Source organism: Podarcis cretensis, assembly GCF_951804945.1.
Source record: "Podarcis cretensis genome assembly, chromosome: 14".
Classification (NCBI taxonomy): Eukaryota; Metazoa; Chordata; class Lepidosauria; order Squamata; family Lacertidae; genus Podarcis; species Podarcis cretensis.
The window spans coordinates 14,525,521-14,550,547 of NC_137183.1; the positions used below are offsets into that span (position 1 = coordinate 14,525,521).

At 40.9% G+C, this 25,027-nt stretch overlaps 1 protein-coding gene and 2 long non-coding RNA genes across 4 annotated transcripts in view; 2 read left to right on the plus strand and 1 right to left on the minus strand.

The window, feature by feature from the left end:
* Positions 1–7,899, plus strand: part of LOC307203026 — a 23,207-nt gene extending 15,308 nt beyond the window's left edge. The window contains exon 3 of the long non-coding RNA XR_013833073.1: positions 6,505–7,899. This is a non-coding gene — a long non-coding RNA (uncharacterized lncRNA). The remainder of the gene's footprint in view (positions 1–6,504) is intronic.
* Positions 4,081–24,320, minus strand: COPS2 (COP9 signalosome subunit 2). 2 transcript variants are annotated; one of them, XM_079953397.1, is made up of 13 exons: positions 24,196–24,320; positions 17,170–17,283; positions 15,925–16,002; positions 13,723–13,848; positions 12,089–12,178; positions 11,912–11,989; positions 10,860–11,034; positions 10,078–10,256; positions 9,927–9,979; positions 9,224–9,321; positions 7,906–7,988; positions 5,882–5,940; positions 4,081–4,845 (listed from the first exon to the last, which is right to left on the minus strand). In XM_079953397.1, exons 1-13 carry the CDS (start codon positions 24,247–24,249, stop codon positions 4,701–4,703), a joined length of 1,332 nt encoding a protein of 443 aa, XP_079809523.1. In that variant the 5' UTR covers positions 24,250–24,320; the 3' UTR covers positions 4,081–4,700. The 2 variants fall into 2 exon arrangements, with proteins under 2 accessions (XP_079809523.1, XP_079809522.1); XM_079953396.1 differs by having other exon boundaries at positions 12,089–12,199.
* Positions 7,997–10,853, plus strand: LOC307203037. Its single transcript, XR_013833091.1, has 3 exons — positions 7,997–8,977; positions 9,667–9,764; positions 10,438–10,853. It is a non-coding gene; the product is annotated as an uncharacterized lncRNA (long non-coding RNA).
* Positions 24,321–25,027: the final 707 nt, after the last annotated feature.

Genomic DNA, 25,027 nt, shown 5'->3' on the forward strand with positions numbered 1-25,027 from the left:
TTAACTATACGGACCTTTGTTGGCAAGGTGATGTCTCTGCTTTTTAAGACGCTGTCTAGGTTTGCCATCGCCTTTCTCCCAAGGAGCAGGCGTCTTTTAATTTTGTGACTGCTGTCACCATCTGCAGTGATCATGGAGCCCAAGAAAGTAAAATCTCTCACTGCCTCCATTTCTTCCCCTTCTATTTGCCAGGAGGTGATGGGCCCAGTGGCCATGATCTTCGTTTTTTTGATGTTGAGCTTCAGACCATATTTTGTGCTCTCCTCTTTCACCCTCATTAAAAGGTTCTTTAATTCCTCCTCACTTTCTGCCATCAAGGTTGTGTCATCTGCATATCTGAGGTTGTTGATATTTCTTCTGGCTTTGGCCTAAACAAACTTGAGGAAATTGCACAACAGGTAGGGCAGGATAGCAAACTGATGGCATAGAGGCTCAACCAAGTCACCAAGAAAAATTTGCCTGGGTCCTGGCACCCTTGCCAGATTTTTAAGTACCAGTATGTCATATTCATCCAGGGCAATGATATCATTGTTTATGGCATCATAGGGTTCTTTGGGAACAACGTAACATACATAAATTGCCCATGGACTGTCTTGGTGTTCATGTATGCATTCTGCTCATCAAGCTTATTATATACTACATGGTAAAATAGGCCAACACATGCTTTTTAAAAAGCTTCAAAGCCAAAAAGTATTGCAGCTTTTTGCCTATGGAATACTGCTTTATATGAATGCCCAGCTACATCAGTGCTATGTTGCTAACCAAAGGACATCATAAGGCATGCTGCTCCTCTGCAGCCAATCCATTTGTTGGGTGTTATATTGGAGTGGATGAAGTGAATATTGTTTACCGTATTTTTCACTCTATAACATGCACCCAACCATAACACGCACGTAGTTTTTAGAGGAGAAAAATCCGTAGGCATGCCACCCGTAGGCATTCCCTCCATAACACGCACAGACATTTCCCCTTACTTTCTAGGAGGAAAAAAGTGAGTGTTATAGTGCAAAAAATACAGTAATTATAGTGGACAGACAAAGAATGAGAAGTCCCTTACCTTCTGAATGTTATTTCTCCCTCTCTCTTTTTAACCCCTATACTATTTCTTATTTTTCTCTCTCTCTCTCTCTCTCTCTCTCTCTCTTTCTCTCTCTCTCTCCTCCTTTGTTTCCATTGCATTTAGAACCAAGTCATAGTTAGTTTGGGCAAAAACCAACAATATTTGATATTAAGTTTTGTATTTTTCTCTGTAAGCCCTAATAAAATGTATTCAAAACACAGCCAATCCATTTGTCACACTCCAGAAAGATGTTCAGTTTTGCCCTGCCCCTTCAATGAGAGCACATCTTTGGAAATTATAGTAAAAGCCACAAAATGTACAGTCTGTAGCTAGAGCTGTTGAGCTGCCACAACTCTATTGAAGTTGGGGAGTAGGGAGAAACCAATAGACCTAATTTGGCTATATCAATTACTTTCAATAGGTCTACTCTGAGTAACTTTGTGGAATGCCACCTTGCAGTGGAAAATGTAAAAATTGAAGAATTTTGCAAATTATGGACATTGGTTGCACAATTTATAAAAAGGCACATAATTTGGACTGCACTAGCGCTGAATTCTTATCCTGTAATTTACCATGAACCCTGGCTATAGAATGGGTAGGACAGCTGCCACACCCACCCACCTCTCTTTATACATACATACATACATACATACATACATACATGAGACTATAGTTCCCATCATGGATGCCATGGTGACAAAGGCTGATACAGGAGATACCGGCATCTTAGGGAGCTGCCTTATACAAGACTAGACCATTATTCCATCTAACTTGATATTAGCAATACATCACCACAATTTTCAGATGGGTCTTTCTCAGTCCTTTAGAGAGATGAACTTGGGACCTTTTACATGCTAGATAATGTTTCAAAGGATGTCGGTGTTCCTTATTTTTTGTATAGAAAGCTCCTTGCTAACAGCTATGAAAGAAAACTAACCATCTGATTTCAGACATCTATTTTGGCTCCTACCTTAAAATGACAAGCCATTTCCCAGATTTGCGTAATGTTTAATGGAAGGAGGTGGGGAATCCATTTGGATACACAGTACATTAATTCAGCCCTGGACAATAAAATTTTCATTGTCTATATCTCAAGTAAAAAACAAACAAACAACCCCACAGTTACCTATGTGGGCTTTTTTAAGAGTGGGGAGGAGACACTCACATCGCGATTGTGTTCCAGGTACCATTGTCTGAAACCTGTGCTGTGCTGCATAGCACACAAGGGATTGTTAAGGCATCTTCTAGAATGTACTTTCAGTTCATGTGGAGCAACAATACCTCTTGAGAGCTTGATGTGCACTAGAACGTATTTCAGAATGCTCTGCAACATGCAGGATTTCCATGGCAGAAGTTTGAAAGCTATTGGCCTAGGGATTGAATGCACTACTATATAGTGTGTTATACAAGCAGTAAGAAATTATTTGGTCCTGCTCACATACCCGATAGCACGTGAAGGCACCAGTGAGCTGCTAGCCAGCATCATGCGGAGGCAACACTCAAACACAACAGTGCCTCTACATGGCAGCTGTACACATGGCCACTGCAATTTTCAAGACTGCGGTGGCTCAAAAAAACAAAACCAACAAGGGACATCATTGCAAAAAAATTTAAAAAATTTTGGTAGGCATATCACCTGTAGCACTCCTCCTCTCAGAGACATCAGGTTATAAAACAGTACTTTGCTTGATCCAGTATGTTCTCAAAAGGGATGCCATGTGAGGGTGGAAGGGAAAATTTACAAGACATCTAAAATGTATGAACCAGGATTATCCTTTCACCAGTGCTGCCAGTACAAAGGGAAGACATAAGGATACAGAATGAGAAGCAGCTGCAGGACATGGGAGAGGATGAGAATCATGGGCAGGCAGGACAAAAACTCCATCTTTGGACACACCCTGCAGGCTTTCAGAAATATTCCCACAACCACATCCCCTCAATTCTAGGAATTTACTATGAAAAGAACAAAAAGCCGACCAACACTCATTTTCAAAGTTTTACTTCTGTTAACCATATTCTATCAGATTCCATATGGAAACCTAACAGTCTCAGCTGCAATAATGCTTTGAAATGCCCTCTACTGCTTCCTATTGGCAGACAAAGAACTGTCTATAGTTCACCTGCCACTTCAGAAATCCTTATATGAAAAGACCAATTCTGACTCCATAGCCATCAGGTATGACTCCTGAATGCTGGTCTTAAGTTTCTTACAGTTTTTATTTATAGTTTCTCCCCCTTTTCTTTTAAAAAGAGTAAAACCACAAACTTCCATTTGGCACCACTCGTCTGAGCAATCCCATCAACCACAGCCCATGTTTATCTAAATCCAAGATTTAAAAATCCAGTTCTGCGATGTGCCAAAACAACAGTGGCTAGGACACTCTTAAGAAAGGGTTGTACATTAGCAAACAGTTAAATTGGTAATGCTTGATCAGTAGCGTTTGCATATAAATACCAAAGAGTAATACTTAAACACACGTGCAAAATTTAAGTTAATAGGTGCAGCCTGCTAAACTGTTGCACAATTAGCTAATCACATTAGATAATTAAGTGCATCCCACAGGTTCGCAACCCAATGTGGACATTTCCCACCTCCCTTTCAGTTTCAGAGCTAATATGGTTAAGATTACATCTGCACTTGTATTTTCATTAACTAAATTTAGTTCAGCCAGTCTACAAACCCATTTTAACTCCAGCTGCAAAATGTGGTTTGACGCTAACTATGGTTAGCAAGAACATTCTTCTTTGAAACTGAAAGGGAAGATTCCAGTGGAGTGCTCTTGACTGACTAGCCACGGAGCAGGCAGTAATAGGTTTGTACTAATAAAATGTGGCATGTGTGGAAGTTTCACATAAGCCCCTTTGACAGATTGCAGTTGTTTAGCAGCAGAGCTTTGTAGATGGTGCCCCTGACCTTCAGAGTGCTTTCAAAATACAGGCAGAAGGCAACAACGCTCTCCCTGAATCTCTTAAACACAAGCCAGCCACATAATGAAAAACACATCAAGAAACAATAACTCTACAATTTCTGAACTGCACTGTTTATTTTTGCTGCTTGAAACCTAAGTGACAGTATGCCACCATAATTACGGGGTTTCTTCTAAATCTTTACTACACTGCAGGTACAGAAATATACGGACACATTTTTGGAGAATTGACATTTTGCAAAATGCAGCAAACATTTTGATTTATACATGAGAAAAAGGAAGTGTTCAAAAGGGTATGCATTTCAAGTTATTGCAGGTTATTTTTTTGTGAGATTTCTTTTTTCTGCAGGTAAAATATGTTTAAATTTAAACCAACAGGAACGTGTCAGTGTATTTAAAATCATGACAAACAAAACCTTCGCTCTGGTCATTAGTTGCCCCTTGACAAATTATTAGGGTGTTGCATGGTGAGGGCAAGATGTCAACACAGCATAAATCCCGTGGCATTTGGTTTTCTTCTGGAGATTAAAGCTGTTTTTCTTGGGATAAATGCAGCAGCAAAACACAAACCAGCTGATCAAAAAAGCACTTCTGCCATTAACTCCAATAATTTCAGGGCACACCAACCGACAGTAGTTTTGCCATTCCCAGTTTTTAAGGTTTACATCACTGCGCTGTTGCCTTAAGTACATTTTGTAATTGCCTGTTGTTGGTTAAGCCAGCTTGCTGACTACAGCCTGATTGAGAGAATTTAGTTGGTTGGTCCATTTATCTAATGCAGTATACCGTGCTCCACCCCTCTTCTGATGATCCAGCTCAAGGAGTTGATTAACTTGATCAATTCGGCCATGAATAGTGCTAAAACAAGAGACAAAACAAGAAATATTAAAGTGTGTCCTACAACATAGGTAATATAGGTAGGAGCAATGTTATGAATGTTCCAGACAACACAAGCTGATACAAATTATGAGTGTTTCCACTCATGGCCAGGAGGTCAAGAGCACAACAAGGGGCTCATAGCGTCCTTCCCCTCCCTCCTGACATCTCGAGTTCCCTCAACTCCTCTTTCTGTAGACGAATTATATGAATGCTACAAACTAAAGTTTGCAGACTAACTAACTCTGGTGAGGGTCAAAAAGAGAAGGGTGGGATTAACAAGGCATGTGCAAGTCCATGGGACACTCCTGATTTGCTGAATATGAGGATATTTTTATTATTTATTTCATAAAATTTATACACTGATTATTATTTTTAAAAAACAAAAACCTCAAAGCTGTTTCCTAAAACATAAAAAAATTACAGCAGTACTTTAAAACATGCAAAAGTTAAAATACTTAAACAGATTATAATTACCTCAACTACCTAAGCATCTGAATACGCTTGTCTAAATAAAAATGTTTTTAAAGGTAAAGGTACCCCTGACCATTAGGTCCAGTCGCGGACGACTCTGGGGTTGTGGTGCTCATCTCACTTTATAGGCCGAGGCAGTCGGGGTTTGTCCGCAGAAAGCTTCCGGGTCATGTGGCCAGCATGACTAAGCCGCTTCTGGTGAACCAGAGCAGCGCATGGAAACGCCATTTACCTTCCTGCTGGAGCAGTACCTATTTATCTACTTGCACTTGACATGCTTTTGAACTGCTAGCTGGGCAGGAGCTGGGACCAAACAACGGAAGCTCACCCTGTTGCAGGGATTCAAACCGCCAGCCTTCTGATCGGCAAGCCCTAGGCTCTGTGGTTTAGACCACAGCACCACCCGCCTCCCTAAAAATGTTTTTAGCAGGCACCAAAAAGAGGGGGAGGTAAGGATCTGGCCCAATCCAGTTCCCCACCCCTGCTATAAATAAACATTTAAAAAACATTCAGTACTCAAAAAGGAAAAGAAAAAAATACTCACTTATCCAGTATACACTGCACAAGCAAGCTCTCCACATCAGCTACATCTATGTTTAACTCCTAAGGGAGAAAAGAGGTATCAAATATCAACGTAGCTTTGGGTAGTAAGCAATTGTTTTCTTTATCTAGGAAAGCAAGGGTGAAGTTAAACATATAACGTCAATACCAGTATGATCACTGGGAAAGGAAGGATTAGCAGATGAAAGCCTTTAGAGTCAGCCTTGCGGGTTGTTGCTGGCAGTGCACTTATAGCTCAATACTATAAACCAGTCTTCCCAACCTTGTGACCTCAAGAAGTTTGGACTATTGTAGTGTAACTTTTGAATAAATGTTTTTTTAAAAAAAGATGCTTGGATTATAATTCCAGCACCCTGACATCTGGCCGTGCTATCTGGGGTTTAAATCTAGCAACATTTGGAGCACACCAGGTTGAGGAAAAATGCAAGTTGCAGTGGGTATATATGACGGTCAAGGAAAGGGTAGGAAAGTTTTAACACAAACAGCAGAATCAGTTATGGTTATCTTGACTTTACTTGCAGTAGTAAAACCTAAGTACAGGTAAGGCTGTTGAGAGGGACAGGGGCCGGGTTCAGATGTAATGCAAAATCATGTTTTATTTTTTAGCTATACATTTTAAAATGTATCTAAGCCAAAGAGTTTGAAGCTGAACTGCAAACCATGGTTTTCACAAACTACTGACACCAATTAAGACCAAGAGGCTGCTGCACCATGGAGTGAAACCAATGAAGCTGAATTCTGAGCAGAAAGAAAGAAGGAAAGCCACTCTATACAGTTACACCTTGGTTCTCGAACGCCTTGGTACTCATACTTTTTGGGCTCCCGAACGCTGAAAACCCAGAAGTGTTCCGGTTTTCGAACATTTTTCAGAAGCCGAATATCCGACACGGCTTCCACTTGAATGCAGGAAGCTCCTGCAGCCAATTGGAAGCCGCGCCTTGGCTTTTGAACGTTTTGGAAGTCGAACGGACTTCTGGAACAGATTACGTTTGAGAACGAAGGTACAACTGTACCGTTGTTTTTCTTGTTGCACATCTGGAAGTACCAATAATGGCACAGACTTTTAACTAGCTAGCATAAACCATGGCTTTGCCTTTCACATTTTAAAAAAAGCCAATGAAAACTGAATTCTGTAATAAATTGTGCAAATAACCATATCTGCCTAATTAATTTTGATTTTGCCAGCTCTGCTGAAGAACAAGTGGCTGTGCAGGCCTCTGTACCTACTGCAATTCCACTTCAGCCTCCTGTCTGGCTTTTGAGAAGGCACTGACCACAGCTTTTCAAACTTATCTTTCACAGATGTAGCTTCACAGGTTTGTGAGGAAGATGAATGTGCATCCAATAGCAGTGTTGATCTCAAATTTGCCTCTCTCCCCCTCCATTTAAGAGTAGCAAATACAGAAAATAATTTGAGTTGGCAGTAGTCGACTGTTATTCACCAGACCCTCCCACTTTGATTTCTGTTCCTTTGAAAACTCTAGTTTGCTCCTGCTGCAAGTAACAACCATAATATCGGCACCCATTTCACTTCAGAATGCCCTATTGAAAGAAGTGCACATCATGATGTAGCAAGAGGGCAGTTGCTAGAGGTGGGATCTACTAGAAAATCTGCTGCCACTGACATTTGTAGCAGTGGCAAGCCAAGAAAAGAACAAATGGTGTGTGTGGGGGGGGGATCACTAACTGTAAGCCCTGCTGCCACAAATTAACATAATTTTCTTCCCACAGAAAACTGCAATTGGTTTTTGAGCTGCTCATTTTGCTGAGCCCCGACCATAACATTTGAGCCAAAACATCATCTCATCTCAATCCAATATCACAGCCTAAACTTATGCTGTGCTCCTCTGGGATTTACAGCATCTCTCACAACCCTGGCATCTGGAAGGGAAGTAGCAAACAACAAGTTGGCCAGCTGTTAAAACCTCCAAGAGAAAAAAATATCAAGATGCAGTTTTTGTAAGCAGATTTTAGGTGTAATCCTCTGGAGACAGTGTGTTCAAATACCTTAGAAATAAAAGGAATATGTATTCTTGTGTAAGGCTTAATTAATTTTATAAGCACTTGTGTTCGGATGTTTCGCAAAAGTTCTGGAAAAGAACAAAAGCAAAGTAATTACAGTATGAATACAATGAAAGCACTTTAGATAAAAGCAAATGCATAGGTCTAATTTTATATCTAGCGATCACCACACTTTTACAGATGCATTAGACTATATATCAAACCCTAAGAATTTACTCTCAAATGACGTTTCCAGCTGGGAATTCGTGTGAAATTTAAATCAAACTAACAAATTATTCAACTGTATTTAAATGCTCCTAAGGCTTTTCCTCTAACTCAAATGGTAGCTCAGTTTGGAAACAAACTGGGCATCAACCTGTAGAAAGTGAAAGTTTCCCAAGTAAATGTCACCAGGTTCAATTCCTGGCATATTTAGTTAACAGCTACTCAAGACACACTGAGCTGAAAAGGATACTGATTGTTAGTATAGTTCATTAGAGGTCAGGGCTCCAATAGCAGAGGAATATAACACAAAGGTTGCCCTACACCTTCGGCTGCCCCATGATATATTGGATCAGAGGCGAGGAGGTTAGTCACACTTTATTTCCTCCCTGGGCCACCCCTCCCACTCATCCTTGAAAGCAGCCTTTCTCAAGTTTGGGTCCCCAGATGCTGTTGAACTACAACTCCCATCAGTCCTGACCACTGGTGCTGCTAGCTAGGGATGATGGGAGTTATAGTCCAACAACATCTGGGGACTCAAGGTTGAGAAAGGCTACTCTAAAGCTTCAGTGATGGATTATGTATGCTCCCTCTGCTCCATTCCAGCCAAGACTGCCCCCCTGCCCCAATCTTGTTTCTCTTGGCAACTGGGCAGATGTCTCCTGGATTGCCCATGTTGGTGGTTAGGATCAGAGTATGTCCTGGTTTCCCTGGCAACCAGGTCCAATACACTCCAGCCCACCAGCAAACAGCTGTGTGGGACAGTGCGCTAGTCTCACAGATAATCAGGGAGACTCTTTCTGATGTACCATCATGAAGCTGCAACGTATGGTTCTTTCTCCCAACCCCAACACAGGTAAGCTACTCAGCGGCCAGTACAAATTATTAATACTTAAAATCTATTTTTTTCTTCTTCCAGTCAAACTCCTGCCAATTTTTGTTTTGCAAAATCATTTTATTCAGCCTTATCTAGCACAAATTATTATTTCGGTTACATTTTTATCATGCTTTCGCTACAAAAGAAGGCATTTTTTTTATACACTGTGGACATGGATGAGGAGCTCAGGCTGGCTAAAATCACAAGACTTCTTCACAGCTATACCTTCAATGTGTTCCCTTATGAAGGGATCGTCCATGATGTTACTGTGATTTGTCTTCAGAATCTTCTCAAATTCAGTGATGTCGTTATTCTGATAGGCACTTCAAGTGAGAAAGAGAGCATGTGCACTGTATTACAATTTAGTCAATTAGGAAAGAAAACAGATAACAGAATTTGATTGCTATGATCCAAACAGAGGTGAACACATTATCTATAGTGAGCTTTACCCCCAGTTTCCGAAGATCAACAGAAACTGAAGGTGAGTATTCAAATTGCAAAGTATGACCGAGGGCTTGGGCAAAGTGAGTGTACTTCTCTTTCAGCAGACCTCCATACCACTATAATAGAAACTACTTTTGGAAGTCCCCTGTTTCAAGAATGGCTTGCCATGTGGTATTAGGGGAGGATAGGGGTTTGACAAACACACATTTTTTATTCTTTCATAGGGCCTGGGGTTAGATGAATGGTTCTGTGGCTACTGGCCTGTATGCAGAGAATAAGGATTTTAATATTCAGTGCAATCTCATTTACAGTAAAACGGAATGTGAGCATGCCTTCAGCACATTTTGAAAATCTGAGATTTGGTAAACTTTCTTCTGTTAAGGGTAATTTTGACACCAACTTTTGAGTTTGTTTCTACAGCTCACTAGATTATTTAGATTAAAATTTGCTTCTAGCTTTGCCCTTAAGGGAAACTAGCTCTTACCTTACTAAATTTGTCATTGCTAGAATCTCTGGATCATTTTTGTATGGTTTTGCCTGAACAGGACAGAAACAACAATAAGCATATTTAGATACCAACTAAAAGGTTTATGCTAATTGCCTTCATACAAGCAGTAAGAAACGGACAACTGTACCTCCTGAGAGTCAAATGGGTTTATTCCAGACTTCATCAGCATGTTTGCTAGGACCAAATATTTTAAGCAAGTGGTTCTTCTTGGACTCCCTGATTCATCATAATTCTTGAATGCTTCAAAGAAATCAGTATGTGCCTTTTCAAATTCACCTTCTCTTAGGTGCATTTTACCACCACATTCTGAAAGAAAAACAAGTAGAGATCAATATTGTTGTCTTACAATTACCAGACATATTCCATCTAGCATGCTATGTTTTTTCAATATGGATACCAGCAGGTCTTCTAGAAATGACCTTTTATTTTCTAATTCTGACAATGGGCAAACACACCAAATAAGAGAACTTCATTTGTGAGCTTCCAGATTGTACAACCTACTCCAAGCACGCATTCAAAAGAGAACTAAAGAAGGACACTGCCACCCTGGGGCAAAGATTCAACGGTTACACTAAAAAAAAACCAAAAACCTACTATAAATACATTTGTTCAGATGGAATTATTCCAAATAGAAAACTTCAAATCACGGAAACATTATGTTGTGGAATATGCCTTGAGCAAACAATATGCTAGGATTTGCATCTACACACAAGGAAGTGATGCATTCCTACACAAACATTATTTCCTGCAACATGTACAATCCAATAAAATCCTTTGCAATAAAAGCAGACAAAAGATGCTCAGATTTTAACTACCTGACTTTATGCAATAGGAAAATACAGGATAAATGCAGTGAACTAACTAGACAAATGCTATGTGATCTAATAACGAAATGTAAACAGCACTTGCCTCTAATGACCCCCATGATCAGTGGATGGGGGATGGCAGACTTGATGTGCAACGACTGTTCATATAGTGCTTTAAGTTTTTTATTATTTTTCTGTGCTGTATACATTTGAATTTCCAAAGCATATATTTCCAATAGCTGGGTACCCTTCTTAAGGTCGTCTTCTCCATCATCAGTCTAACAAAAAGGAAGAAAGATGTGCACTGTAAATTGGGAAAGAAATTACGACTCTCTTCTCCATAAAAATCTTAACCTGCACTCTTAAATATAATCAGAAATTAAAGCATAATATTATTTCACATTCCATATAAGCAACAGAAAATTGAAGTAGTGTCTTGCATGGTTTAAAAAATCAGCACACATTTAAAAAAAAAACCCTAATCTTACTAAAAGGACAGAAAATAATAGTCACCATTTGTTACTGATCACATTAGTTGAATGTAGATGCATAAAGCAAAAAAACTAGCGCAATATGTAGCCTGTTACTGTTTTGCCAAACCATAACAATTAGAAAACTAATTTCTATTTCCGTGTAAGCTGATATAGTGACTCAGGCTATTTAGGGCTTCTTTGATGAGCTCCAAAAACACACTGGCAACCAACGCAAATGAATAATTTATCAGAGTCCTGACATCGCCAGCAACAGAATTCGGAACTTGTAAATGCTTCTGGATCACCTTCAAGGGCACTGCATACAGTGCATCTGAAAAACTAACTTGGTACACATCTCTGTAGCGGATTCTTCTTCTATGCAACATTCACCAGAGACGGAAAGGGGATGATGCCTTGTATTGGGTACGGTCTTAATAGGACTTTAGATTTGTAGTGCTGAATATAGGACCTTAGTAGTGATACAATCACTGTGAAACATTTCTCCAGAGGTGCTTGCCACACCACCTCATTATCAAGTTTTGGGTGTTTTATTTAGTATTGAAAAGCTGCCTTTTAGGGTTGTCCCAAGGCAACTCAAAACATAATAAACACATTATAAAATATAAAATCCCTCCTGTAATAAGTACATTTATTACAGTTTAGAAAATAGATTGTAACATACCTGGCATGACTGATGGAGCTGGCGCAAAATCTTCTGTAGTTTCCCATACTCTTCTCGTTCTAAATATAGTTTGCCAAGCTGTAAACAACAAGTTGCTTTTTAAAAACACACTGTGAGTTCTAAACACACACTTTTAAAAAAAATGCTTTTAAACAAAATCCCCATTGCCCATTATACCTTTGTGTTTGTCTTAAACCACAATCTATCATTCTTAGCATCTTTCAGAGCTTCAAGTGTTGTCTCATAAAATTCCTGAAGCAAATCCATCTGGCATAAAAAATCAGAATTCTATAATTGTAAACAGCAAATTTGTGTCTGTTAATAAAGTCAACATGAACATACGCAAAGAGCAAGATTAAACTACAGTATGTAATACATCAGATGAAGAAATCAACAACTTATACATTGTAACATCTATTTAAGGCATACATACTTTTGTTATTGAGAAAAACCTAACAAAGAATAACTTCCAATATCTTTCCCAAGGAGTTCTGCTTAATAGTTAAGATGTGCCACCATTTCTTGGGCATAATTATGTACCCTCACCTGGGCTCTCAATTTCTCTGAAAGCTGTAGATTCTACTCCCCCTTTATGGGAATAAAGCTGCGGCAACGTCCCCTCTCCCCATCTTTTGGTCCTCACTGAACTGAGTCAACTGTTCATGTTGGAACCTAATTGGCTGCTTTCTTTAGGCACCAGGGATGACAGAGCAGCCATAGTAGTGAAAGGAGGATAATGTAGAGTCCAGGCATAGGCAAACTCCAGCGCTCCAGATGTTTGGAACTACAATTCCCAACATCCCTAGCTAACAGGACCAGTGATCAGGGGTGATGGGAATTGTAGTCCCAAACATCTGGAGGGCCAGAGTTTGCCTATGCCTGGTCATTCATTTGGATGGGAGATTTATTAGCATTCATAACTGCTCAAGCTATTCTCTAGCTGCAAAAGTAGAAATAGTGATTTCTCAAAAGGCTCTGGGTTTCTGCCAAGAGCTCTTGTGTCATGCTATTTATCACTCACAACTCTAGGCAACGGCTCTTCAAAGTGTCTTGGAAAGGCACAGGCCAGGGTAGCTCTTCCTGGCCCCAGAAAACTCAGCCCATGAAAGCAAGTCACAAAGAGCTCATGGCAGAACCAAAATACTTCTGCAATCCAACTTTTAGAAGCAAACCCAATCAGGCAGGGATTTGAAAACCTAGTACATGGAGATGCAAACTGTTTTAAAACTGAGATAGTGTTTTGGAACTGTCCTGTTGAAGTATAGCTGACAGAGCAACAACAATAAAGCTGGAAGGCTCAAGCGTTTCATGGCCTTCTGCAGAACCCCTCCAAGAACATTCTTCAGCATTTTTTAAATAGCCTGCACGTTTCTAATGGGCGGAGAGAAGAGCACTGCATTGTTACATATTAGATTAGGGTGGGTTTTTTTTTGCTGAGTTCTGTTATGGAATCAATGAGTGCTGACAGGGCTCTGTTGAAATCCCCATATTCTCTCTCTCATCCTGAGCATAGTCTAAAACAGATACACCAATATCAGTTCAGTACAGTTCATACAACATCCTGAGAAACACTAGATGACATTAAATTGCACACAGGGGGTCAGTCCATGAAAATTCACAACAAAAACATTCTCTATGATTGAGAAGTGCAAATCTGCAGTTCTAGATTATAAATCTAACTCAGTGCTCTCCCTACCTATTTTACTGATAGCGAGAGAGAGACTAGCAAGCGGCAACAGTGCAATTATTCTCAAAGTTCATTTTTTTAAAAACGTGCAAAACCTAGAATTTGGAAGGAAGGATAATCTAACCTGCTTGGAAGTGGAGATATAATCAAGAATAGAATTGATGGATTTTTCGGAATAATTCCTTGTAACAGCACTCCGTATGTATGTCAATAGTTGTTTATATCTGTTCATCATTTCAGGAAAGTTAGTCTGCAAGGGAGAAAAAAAACCTAAGCATTTAGGACTAGAAGCAGAGTCTAACTAGTGGCAAAGATAATCACACAAAAGTGTATATTTTTGGTACACTGCATGTGCAACTAGAGTGTGCATACATTTGGAATGAGCACATTACTCACAGCTGGAAAAGTGGGAGTGATTCAGTTTAGATGTTTTAGAAGAAATGACCTTACCTAATATAAATACTATATAGGAGGATTACCACTGAGGCATCTGCAGGTGCAACAGTACTATTGAACTTCCCCTGGTACCCGCAAATGAGGCAGTGGCATAGCGTGGGGGGTGCAGGGGGGGCCGGCCGCACCGGGCGCAACATCTGGGGGTTAGGGTTAGGGGGCGCAAATCCACGGGTTAGGGGGCGCAAATTACTTGCCTTGCCCCGGGTTAGGGGGCGCAAATTACTTGCCTTGCCCCAGGTGCTGACAACCCACGCTACGTCGCTGAAATGAGGTGAGGATGGCTACCCTTTTCCTCGAAAAGACATGAAGTTGGAGGAGGAATCTTGTAAAAGCAATACTCTTTAAATTCTATGTGCTTTTGAAACTTAGTACAGCAGCTAAACAGAAAGAGGAGTGAACAAGTGGGGAGGAAGAAAAGGGCAGCAATCTGAGAGGAGTGACCAGGGGTAGACAGTGGAGTGCTACAAGTGTCAACAGAGAGAAAAAGGCATATGCACACAGTAAAATGGATCGTTTTGAAACTGCAATTTTCAATGGTCTCCCTCTCCCTGCATGAACATAATCAAATCACAGATGACATGTTTCCATTGAACAGAACTATGAAAATTACAGATCTGATGCTGTCCAGTGCTACCATATTGCAAAAACTTGAACCAAAGGTAGATCTTTTTCAGCATCAACATTTTTTACAAGAGATTCCCAGAAAAACACCATCCAATCATAGGTCACCTGCGTGTTCTGTGATTTGTTAATGATTTTGTCATCGTCATCCTATGTAAAAAACTTGAAGATCTAGAAGGGTCCATATGGAAACTCATATAGAACCAAGCAAACTAATTCTGCTGGACCCAACTTTTGCCAAGACCCCATGGAATGGCATTGTGTGTGTGTGTGTGTGTGTGTGTGTGTGTGTGTGTGTTTCTGTCTGTTGGGTATGTGTGACCTGGTGGAGAGAAGCAACTAGAGCATGTGGTCCTTATGTCATTCCCTCAAAGTTCTAAATGTGAGCACCACACTATGAAAGTTTCAATCTAACATTAAACTTCAGTTTAGTATTACATGCACAAGCCTTGGGCTCATGCAATCCTCACCCACTCACCTTCTATAGTTGTGAGAACAGCATAGGAGTTCATTTCCATTTACCACAATGTTACATCTGAACACTAAACTGTGATTAATCTTAACCACAGATTATTGAAACAAGATAATTAAAAACCATTATTTATGAAGTTGGCTTTTTCAGTAAAACCATTCTTAAGCATTCTGACATAAGCTAAATTGCAGTTAAAATGGGAAGCAAAAGTTTATAATCTAATTCTTGCTGCCAAGCAGGAGAGGGGAAGAAGGCTCGGGTCTCATTCACGTAAGGCTAAATCAAGCATTAGTGTTACGCAGTCTTCAAGATATTTCTCCCTACAGGATATTAATAGATACTTAAGGAAGATGGAAACAGGTTCTATGTGCGTTTAATACATTAAGACCCACAGGTATAAAGCTTCATTATTTTTTTTACAATGATAAGGTTCTCTGTTATAGGCAGTAATGCCAGTATATATGAAAACTAGTTTATTACTAGTTTGAAGAGGGCATCAACTTTTTTACTTAAAAAAAAAAGAAATACAGACACTTGTACAAGAAATACACTGGTTTGGGGAATCTCTCATATGCATTTATTAATTTATTCATTATAGAGCAATCTTGTGGCAACTGCAGCAATGCTGAGTTATATCAGCAATGAAGTGCCTTTTGGGTACATGTAAGCAAATGAAAGCAGGAAGACTGCCATTTGATAAAAGCGGCTTGCTGCCCTACTTATATGGTTTAATTTCAAATACAGAAAAATAGCAAGGAAAAACAGTATACAGCTTACCAATTTGAAATTTATTTTTATCATCTGTTTTAATGCTTTGAATCCCCATTCTCCCTTTTCACCTTCAAGCTCCAAAACCTATAAAAAAACCACATAAATCAAAGATAATTGTTTTTCTAGATATTTGTAAATTTCATTAAAAGTTACGCTGAAGCCTATTTAACAATCTACCAAGGCAGTCCGGAAATGCTTTTGCAATGTTGTCATTCTACTAACTCCCACTGCTGTCTAACTTGATAGCTTGGTGATGGTCAAAGACATAGATAAATCTTCATCAAGAACTCACTCCTTCCCCAACTATTTTGCTGATTCTGTGATGTTTCATATTTACCATGTTGTGTAAAAATACCATCCAATGCAACTTTTCAAGCATTATTGGAATTGTCACCGATTCAAGAATTCTGGCCCTATTACTGAGTATTCCAAGTTAGGCTGCACTGGAATTTATATATACTGCAGAACATGAATGGGCCACCCAGAGATCTGCTAGAAGATCCTGATCAACCTTCTGCTACAGAACAAAAATAATTTTAAAAAGACCTTGGGATTTAAAAAAAAATGTATTAGTTTCTCCCTTGCGTTATGTTCTGAGACTAATGTGTCTTTAACAACTTAAAAATTCCTATCACAAGCAAATATAATCAAGAAACCACCAGAGTAGTGCATAAGTGGATGAAACCAGCAGGAGTTTGGCTTGTGGTATTGTCCAAGCAATGAAGAAAACAAACCACAAGCCTGGGTTTGGACAGAATGGTAAGTTAGGCTTATTCTGTCTGTGGCACTGCAGCAGCAGGGGAGGGGTCCTGGAAACTTTTGAGCAGCATGCATGAGTATGCTCCTTGTCTGCATTAAGCCAAACTATGGTTTAACATGACATATGAACCATGCCTATGTCCGCACTGACATTGACGCTAAGAGTGCTTAGCCCAGACCACATTATGCATACCTGCTTCATACTATGGTTTGATAACGTCTAGAGTTAGAAAGCAAAACATTAGCCATAATTGGCTAATGAAGTGAGGACGAATGTCCCAAGACTAATGGGCAGAGTTACAGCTAAATCAGGCCACCATAGATCAGAAAGCTCTTACAAACTTGGAGGAAAACATTTAGCTGGAACATAAGAATAATACTGTTTTTTTATTTGTACCCCGCCCTCCCCAGTTGGAGCCAGGCTCAGGGCGGCTAACATTATAAAACACAGTAACATGTGTACCAATATAAAGAAACAAAAAAATTATAAACCTTCTGAAAACTGCTGAGTGCTGCTTTGGGGTCATCTTCCTTCAGAGCTTTAGAGTTATAGTACTGATTCTCCAAATCCACATTTGGTTCAGAGTTGCTGTCTTCAGAATATTCCTACGTTCAAAGGGTGGAAAGCAATAATGCAGGTTAAAGCATTAAAAATACTAAGCGATTTGTTGATAAGATAAGAACAGGGGGTTGGGGAGTGGGGGACAGACATCAACCTATGTTGCTACAGTTTGACTTAAGAAGAGTTATATTTACGATTTTTTAAAAAAATATTTCAAACAGAATACAAGTACACATAATGCTGAGATGCAAGGGCAGAAGTCCTTACTAGTACACTTTTGATCTACTCAAAAGAAATTCCAGCCAAAAATAGTAACAGCTTTAGCTTAATAAAAGGAAAAAGCCCTACACATGATCCTATAGTTGATGCTGAATCAAAATGCATAGCTACCTTCCACAAATAACTGTTTGAATTGTGGGCAAAATGGTGAAGCAATAAAGACCAGAATGAGTTCTCAGGCATGTTTTCCAGTTCACTTAGACCAGGCATAGGCAAACTCCAGCCCTCCAGATGTTTGGGACTATAATTCCCATCATCCCTAGCTAACAGGACCAGTGGTCAGGGATGATGGGAATTGTAGTCCCAAACATCTGGAGGGCCAGGGTTTGCCTATGCCTGTTTTAGACCCATGGTTGTTAACTGGAAGATGTTAATGGTCTTTGAGAGACTACTGGGGGTTATCTTTTGTTACTACCTCAAAACGGGAATGTGCATCAGCTGTGTACCCTGAATTACGAGGCAAACTGGACTGGTTCAGGGAAGATTCTCACATTTCTGAGTCAGATCTCACCATTAACAAGGCATCTTCAGTCACACCTGGGGCTTCTTGAACTTCCAAGACACTTTGCAGCCTTGGCTGTCTAAAAAATGCATCACAGTTGTTCCACCACATTGTGGAGAAATGAAATCAAGCTGTTTAAGGAAATATCCCTTTAGAAGGGCTGAATATCTTTTATTTTGATGGGCAGGTTTGTTTTTTATTCCCACTTGCAAGTCAATGAAGAAAGCTCCAATGTATCCCCTAAAATCCATGGGAGTGGGGCACAGAAGCCCCATCACCATCATTCAAGCTTAGGATAACAGGGTCCTTGCTATGTGTGTGGCAAGAAGCTGTTTTTCCACCACACCATTTTCCCATGCAAGTCCATGGAGAAATCACTTTCTCCCAGAATTGAAGATATATCCTCAAAAAACTATTTGGGGGGGGGGGGCAAAAGCCCACTGCCCACCAACAATTTCTGAGGTAACAAAGTCCTTACTAGGGGTGAATTCCCCGACCCCAGATGTTCCTGGAGATCCATGCTCTTTTTCCCGCTACCACTCCCTTTCCCGCTACGATTTCTATTGTACCCAACCGGAAAACTACTGCAGCTGTCATTCTGAAACTTAGCTGGCTCCAATCCCTCAAAATAGGTAACCATGCCTGCAAATTGCTTCAAATTCTGGCTGAAAGTATGAAAAGAAGAAGCCAAACTTTAAAGGTGACCTGCATGAAAACCTCTGGATGTATCAGTCTACAAACTGGCTTAACTCACTTTGAAGGGGCTGCTATACCCACAAACTTCATTTGTGAAGAGAGGGGGGGGGGGAAAGCTATAGGCATTTTTAGATTCTGAATCATAGTGACCGAGGACTGAGTGTGAGGTAGGGAGAAACACAGCTTCATTTTTACCAGATCTAATTCAGTTGTACTAGTAAGACACATAGCACCTCTGAAAAAGATCAGGTTAAACCTTGAGGCAAATGCACACACCCCACCTCAAATTTGTGCTTGTGTTCACAAGAGTATTTCTCTCTAGAAGTGTAAGCCTGAGAAGGCAACCTTAAGTTTTATTTCCATGAACATGAAGGCATAGGCACACAAAGACAGTTTGGTGGATTGAGAAGTTTAAAAAGAACAGTAAGTGAAGTTATGGCTCGAAAAAGGCAGACATTCTCAGCATGCAGCGTAGCTCCAAGTCATCAACACATGCACATGGCATTAACCTCAGTTGTTGCTGTGTTGCCAGGGAGATAAACCTGGGCATTTTTTAAATGTCAGCATGCCCCTTGTCCAATCACAACATAAAAGGAATTGCATAAAATATTCAGAGAGCAAAAACGTATTTCATTTCACTGGTAGCAGTTTACTCTGCACATTACGGCATTCTGTTCTTGCACTAGTCAAGTTCATTGGAGACAGGGATACCTGGTGCACATACAATATCCTAAATATTGGGAGTGAACACCCTCACTCTCTTTTCCTTGTTCTCTGGTATAAATTCCCTAATCTATCTTCTCTTGTCAGCTTTCACGTAATTTAGCCATGCATATGCAGAACGTATGGTTATCTTTAACCATTAACCTGCTGTAACCGCCCTGTTGGATCATACCAAAAGCCTTTTAAATCTACCATTTTGCTCTCACAGTGGAAAACCAGATAGAAAGAGGATGAATTCTTAATGGCTACAGTTGTCAGGGGTGGGGAACAGGTTCAGTTCTCACCCTGGTGATTTCTCTGAATGCATCCTTTTACCTTCTGCTATAGTGGCATGATTGACATTCATTTCCTTGGGAAAAGAGTGTCACCTACACAAATGATTACAGAAAGTTAAAATCTTGTCCCTCCATCCTTAGTTGTCTAGATATTGGTGACAAGGATTCTGCAGGAAGGTGTGGTGCACCTCTTTAAATATATAATCCCTCTCTTGAAATGGACACCCCCCACCCACACCTGTAGCGACAAGCATTTCACTAGTTATTAATGTGGAACTATAAGTGTATGTGAACTTTCCAAAGAAACAGAAGCAAAACATAAAGATCCCTGTGAAAAGATTACAAATTTAGATTTCAGCAGTGCGGAAGTTCAGACAACAAAGAGAAAGAGGCATCAAGGTGAGTTTCACACGCTATGGCTGCAATCCTACACCCACACTAAACTCAGTGGGACTTACTTATGAGCAGACACATCTAGGTATTGCGCTATGTTTTGGTTGGGGATGAAGATCAAAGTTGAATGCATGCAGATGGCAAAGTGTAGGTGTTCTGGGAGAGTTACAGGAACAAGGGTTTGAAGTTAGTGCCAATGTGCATTGGCTAAATTTATGCCTATCTATTACATTTCAGAGGAACAAAAGCCATCAACTCATCCCTTTTCTGAAGATAACATTATGCAAAACTGTGCAAGTCATGATTGATACAGACATTAACATTAGAATTTATACTCCTGCTCAATGCTTTTACAAGCTCCTTTATCATTTGTTTAAAGTTTTGTCTTTTCCAATGAATGTCAGTTTGTTTTGGGAAGTACAGTATATTGCTTTTTAAAATCATATATGTAAGATGACTCAAGGTTTGTATAGCTTTGTTTAAAAGCGTCTGCAATGTAGTTTTCCTTAAAGCATGCTCACTGATCTGTGGAAAGCAAAGCTGTTACTATGCAAATTCCACCTTTTAAGGGTAAATACACACATTTGATGTTCAATACTTATTTCAGAATCCAACTGCTGGGATTGAGAAACAGTGTCCTCCTCCTCCATTTCGAAAGGGGAGCATCAAATATCTCTTTGGTACATCACAGCATCACCAGTAAACAGAAATGGATTCTTAACCTGTTGAAGTCCTGTCTTACAAATAATTTTATCTACTATAATGACCCTACAGCAAACATCTACACACCCAAACTATGTCCTCATGTATTGTAACATGGCAAGAAAAGTCAATTGCATGGAAGAAAAATAAATGCCATCCAGCAACATGCTTAGTTCTCCCTATCCAATATACTTTCAGTTCATGCTGTGTTAGGGGGAAAGTGAGGAGGGCTTTTCCACTGCTACTACACCTACCTAACAAGTGACTGGTGCTCTCTTGCCGGTCACTTTTACCTCCAATGCAAGGAGAGAGGGAGGTGACTTTGCAGGAACAAGCATAGCTACCTGTGAACACATTTTCATGGACTAGGTAAAGTTATGAAGAAATGGACAATAGATGAATGTATGGGGGGGAGAGCTACTGGTGCGAAAGAGTGTATCAAGAAACAGTGGTCTGAAGCTTATTTAAAAGTATGGTGTGCTTCTAAATATTATTGCCTTGCTGGATCAGAAGGTCCAGGACTGTTTCCAGCAAGGCAGATGTTTCTGAAAGCTTATAAATAGGACATTAAAGAGACAGTCGTCTCCTGCTTGCCCCAGCACCTGGTTTTCAAGGACAAACTGCTTCTGCACATGAAGGTTCTATTTAGCAATCATGGCAAGTGGCTCTTAACCCTGCATTAACAAGAATAAAAACAAACTGTACCCCCTCCACAAAGCATGCTGTACATAGTTAAATAATGAAACTTGCTCCCATAGGAGACAGTGATGGCCACCAACTTGGATGGCTTTAAAAGAGGATTAGCCAAATGCAGGGAGGAAAAGGCTATCAATGGCTACTAGTCATAACGGCTATGTTCTACCTCCACATTCTGAGGCATTATGTCTCTGAATACCAGTTGCTGGAAATCACAGGTAGGCAGAGTTGTGCTTGCAGACTTCCCACAGGCATCTGGTTGGCCATAGTGAGAACAGGATGGTGGATAAAATGGGCAACAGGACTGATCTAGCATGCTCTTCTTATATTCTTATGTGAGCTTGTGTTCCGGCAACATCTGAAGAGGCACAGGTTTCCTACGCTGATTTATAAAGGGACCTGTATAGTAGACATCTATTGCTTTCTTTGCTTGATTCACAATGTAATAATCCATCCAGCACTCTACAAGTTAGTTTGAATGATTGTTCATTGATCCAACTAAAATTCTGTGCCCAAAACTCTCCTCAACCTGCAAATCTGGGTAGTGAATATGATACTTGTGTCAGCAAAGTATGGACACATGTTTAGATCAAAGATGAGGAACCTGTGGTCAGCAGTCTGGGTTGATGGGAGTTGTAGTCTAGCAATATCTCACAGGTTGCTCAGCTCTCTGAAAAAAAGCACTCGCAAAATTTTGTGTAAGTGGAAAAGTTCAACTACACTGAAACTATGTTAATTTACAGTAGCTCCAGATCTATGCTGATGCACTGCATGGTTGTTGGGTATCTTAATTAATTCCTTAATTCTGTAAGTAAAGGTTATATTGCATTCTAGAGGAGGAAAGGTGTTCCATTCTCATCCAATAATAATAATAATAATAATAATAATAATAATAATTTTTTATTTATACCCCGCCCTCCCCAGCCAAGGCCGGGCTCAGAGCGGCTTACAAGCAATAATAAAAACAAGATGAATGATTACAACTTAAAAACAAAAATAAAATACAACATTAAAATAATGGAACATTATCAAGTCAATATGCATAGAAAAGTTGTGGAGCGGGGAAATATAGCAATTTTAAACACTACATATCTACATATCTGTCAAAAAGTTATAAACTGACAGAATCCTTATTTATAATAATGCTAAACCTGTGACTATCATACATCAAGGTGTACGTAATCTACTGTGGTCTATGCTGACTGACAGCAGTCTTCCAAGGTCGCAGACAAGCACCTTTCCTAGCTGTGCTGCCTGAGATCTTTTTAACTTGACATGCCAGGAGCTGGACCTTGTGAACTATGGGTCTTCATTAAGATAACTGTCACTCTATCCCTCTTGGCGGAACTTGTACAGGATACTATAATATACCCATAACATATCTGTCAGTGTTCTGAAAGGTTTATAGATGTGAGAAGAAATATACACATCAACAATCAAGAGTTTGAGATTAAGACTATGCTTGTAATTTCTTCTCTGTTTGAATGGTTCTTTGGAAAGGCCATAAGAAAACAATAAGTTCACAATGAAATGATATATGGACATGAGGAAGCTGTAGAAACTGACATTACACATAAGCTGTTGCTAAAAGGAAGAAGCATGACTTTTCATTCAATCCTACGCATGGCTTCTTGGAAATCGATTCCCACCAAGCATGCATAGGATGGCAATCTAACAGTATTCCGTGTTTTATATTAAAACAGGAGAACTTCATAGCACAGGCAGCAAATAACTACACAGTTTTATGAAAATTTCAAAACTGTTTTCCTCTGTGTAATCATAAGTACACAAATGATAAGGAATACACAATAGACAATATATCCAGACTCAAATACCTCTAAAAGAGATGCATGGCACATTTCAAAACAATTTTTTTTAAAAAATAACAGCAATATCACATCTATTAAACTTAGCCACTACCTCAAATTTTAAGAGTTCCCTTTCAGCAACACAGACCGATTCCTACTGCAAACACACATGTGTACACACACTCAGAAAAAAAAAATCAGGAGGCGAAGGAGAAAAAACCACATGAAGCAGTAACCAGCGTTATACAGAAAAGGCCTGTTTCCTACTGCAATGTATCCCAGTCGGAGTGTGCTAACCCGTTTCTTACCTCCTCGTCTCTGAGCTGACCCTGGCAGAGACAGCGATCACCCCTGAGCACCCGAAAGGGACTGATTCTGGCTCCCTCCTCTTCGATGTTCAGGTATTTTAAGAGTGTGTGTGTGGGGGGGGGGGGAACAGTACTAGGGCCCTCCTGAGCGCTTTCGTCCCTGACTTTCCAAATCCAAAGAAACGGTTCTTTAACCCACAAGGGGGCCCCGACTTCTGGCTGGGCCTGAGGAGGGGCCTACTTCTGCAGCCTCAGGTTTTGACTGGGCTGGGGGTGGCCGTGGCAGGATGAGACACAGAGAAGGTAGGTGTCCGTCCCCCCCCTCTTCGAACTATCCCCACTCACGAGCTTCCTCTGCCTGCCCCACTTTCCCCCCTCTGAGGCGGGGGGAACAGGCTGGCCTTGTCACTGCACTTGAAAGGAAGGCGAGGGAAAGCACCCCTGAGGGAGTCGAGGGGAGCCTCCGGAGGACCCCCCTCCCGGCCTGGAAGCTCGGCCTCTCCCCGCCGCCGGGCGGGCGCCGGCCTCCCTTTCCCCCGCCGCAGCCCGCCTCCCTCCACCCCCTCAGCCTTACCAGGTCGTAGTCCTCCTCATCATCGCACATGAAATCATCCTCCATGTCAGACATCTTGGCCGGAGGACGCGCGCGCGCGGGGGGGGGGAGGGAGGGGGAGGGGAGGGGAAGAAAGGGGCGGAGGGGAGGGAGGAGAAACAGGCTGCGGCCGGCCCCTCTCCTCTCCCACAATGCCCCGCGGCTGCTCCTCAATGTGACTGTGTTCCCGGGCTGAGCAAGGGAACGGGGGTGGGGGGGGGATGGGGATTTCGGCGGGCCGCGCGTGCGCGCACCCGTCGGCTCCCTTCAGGTGGGGGTGAAGGGGAGGGGTGTTTTTTTTTTTTTAATCGCGCGCGGCGAGGCCGGAGCCTAATCGAGGGTGCACCAGCAGGCCTGTGGTTGGCAACCGGGCCCTTAGCAACCGGCTGGGCCTGACTAGGCCTCAGAGGAGGGAGGCGCTTCGGCCAGCGCTGCTGCGTGGTTGAATCAGCGCAGCTAATGCATCTCGCCCTTTCGTTTCCTTCCCTCTCTTGTCTTTTCAAGGGCGAATGCTGTTGTGGTCTCCTGCCCTTGGCACTACCGGAATAAAAAATAATAATAAAATGAAATAAAAATAATTAAAAAATGAAATATAAAAATAATAATGAAATGAAATACAATAAAGGTAAAGGTAAAAGGACCCCTCACCATTAGGTCTAGTCGTAGCCGACTCTGGGGTTGCGGCGCTCATCTCGCTTTATTGGCCGAGGGAGCCGGCATCCAGCTTCCAGTGGCCAGCATGACTAAGCCGCTTCTGGCGAAGCAGAGCAGCGCACGGAAACGCCGTTTACCTTCCCGCCAGAGCGGTACCTAT

Excerpts from the sequence above, each read along its gene's own strand:
- COPS2 (XM_079953396.1), bottom strand. The coding sequence starts at position 24,249 with ATGTCTGACATGGAGGATGATTTCATGTGCGATGATGAGGAGGACTAC. Across the intron at positions 17,284-24,195 it reads ATGAGGAGGACTACGACCTG|GAATATTCTGAAGACAGCAA; the intron begins GTAAGGCTGAGG and ends CTTTGAACGTAG. Across the intron at positions 5,941-7,905 it reads ATATTCCTTTTATTTCTAAG|GAGTTAAACATAGATGTAGC; the intron begins GTATTTGAACAC and ends TTTCTCCCTTAG.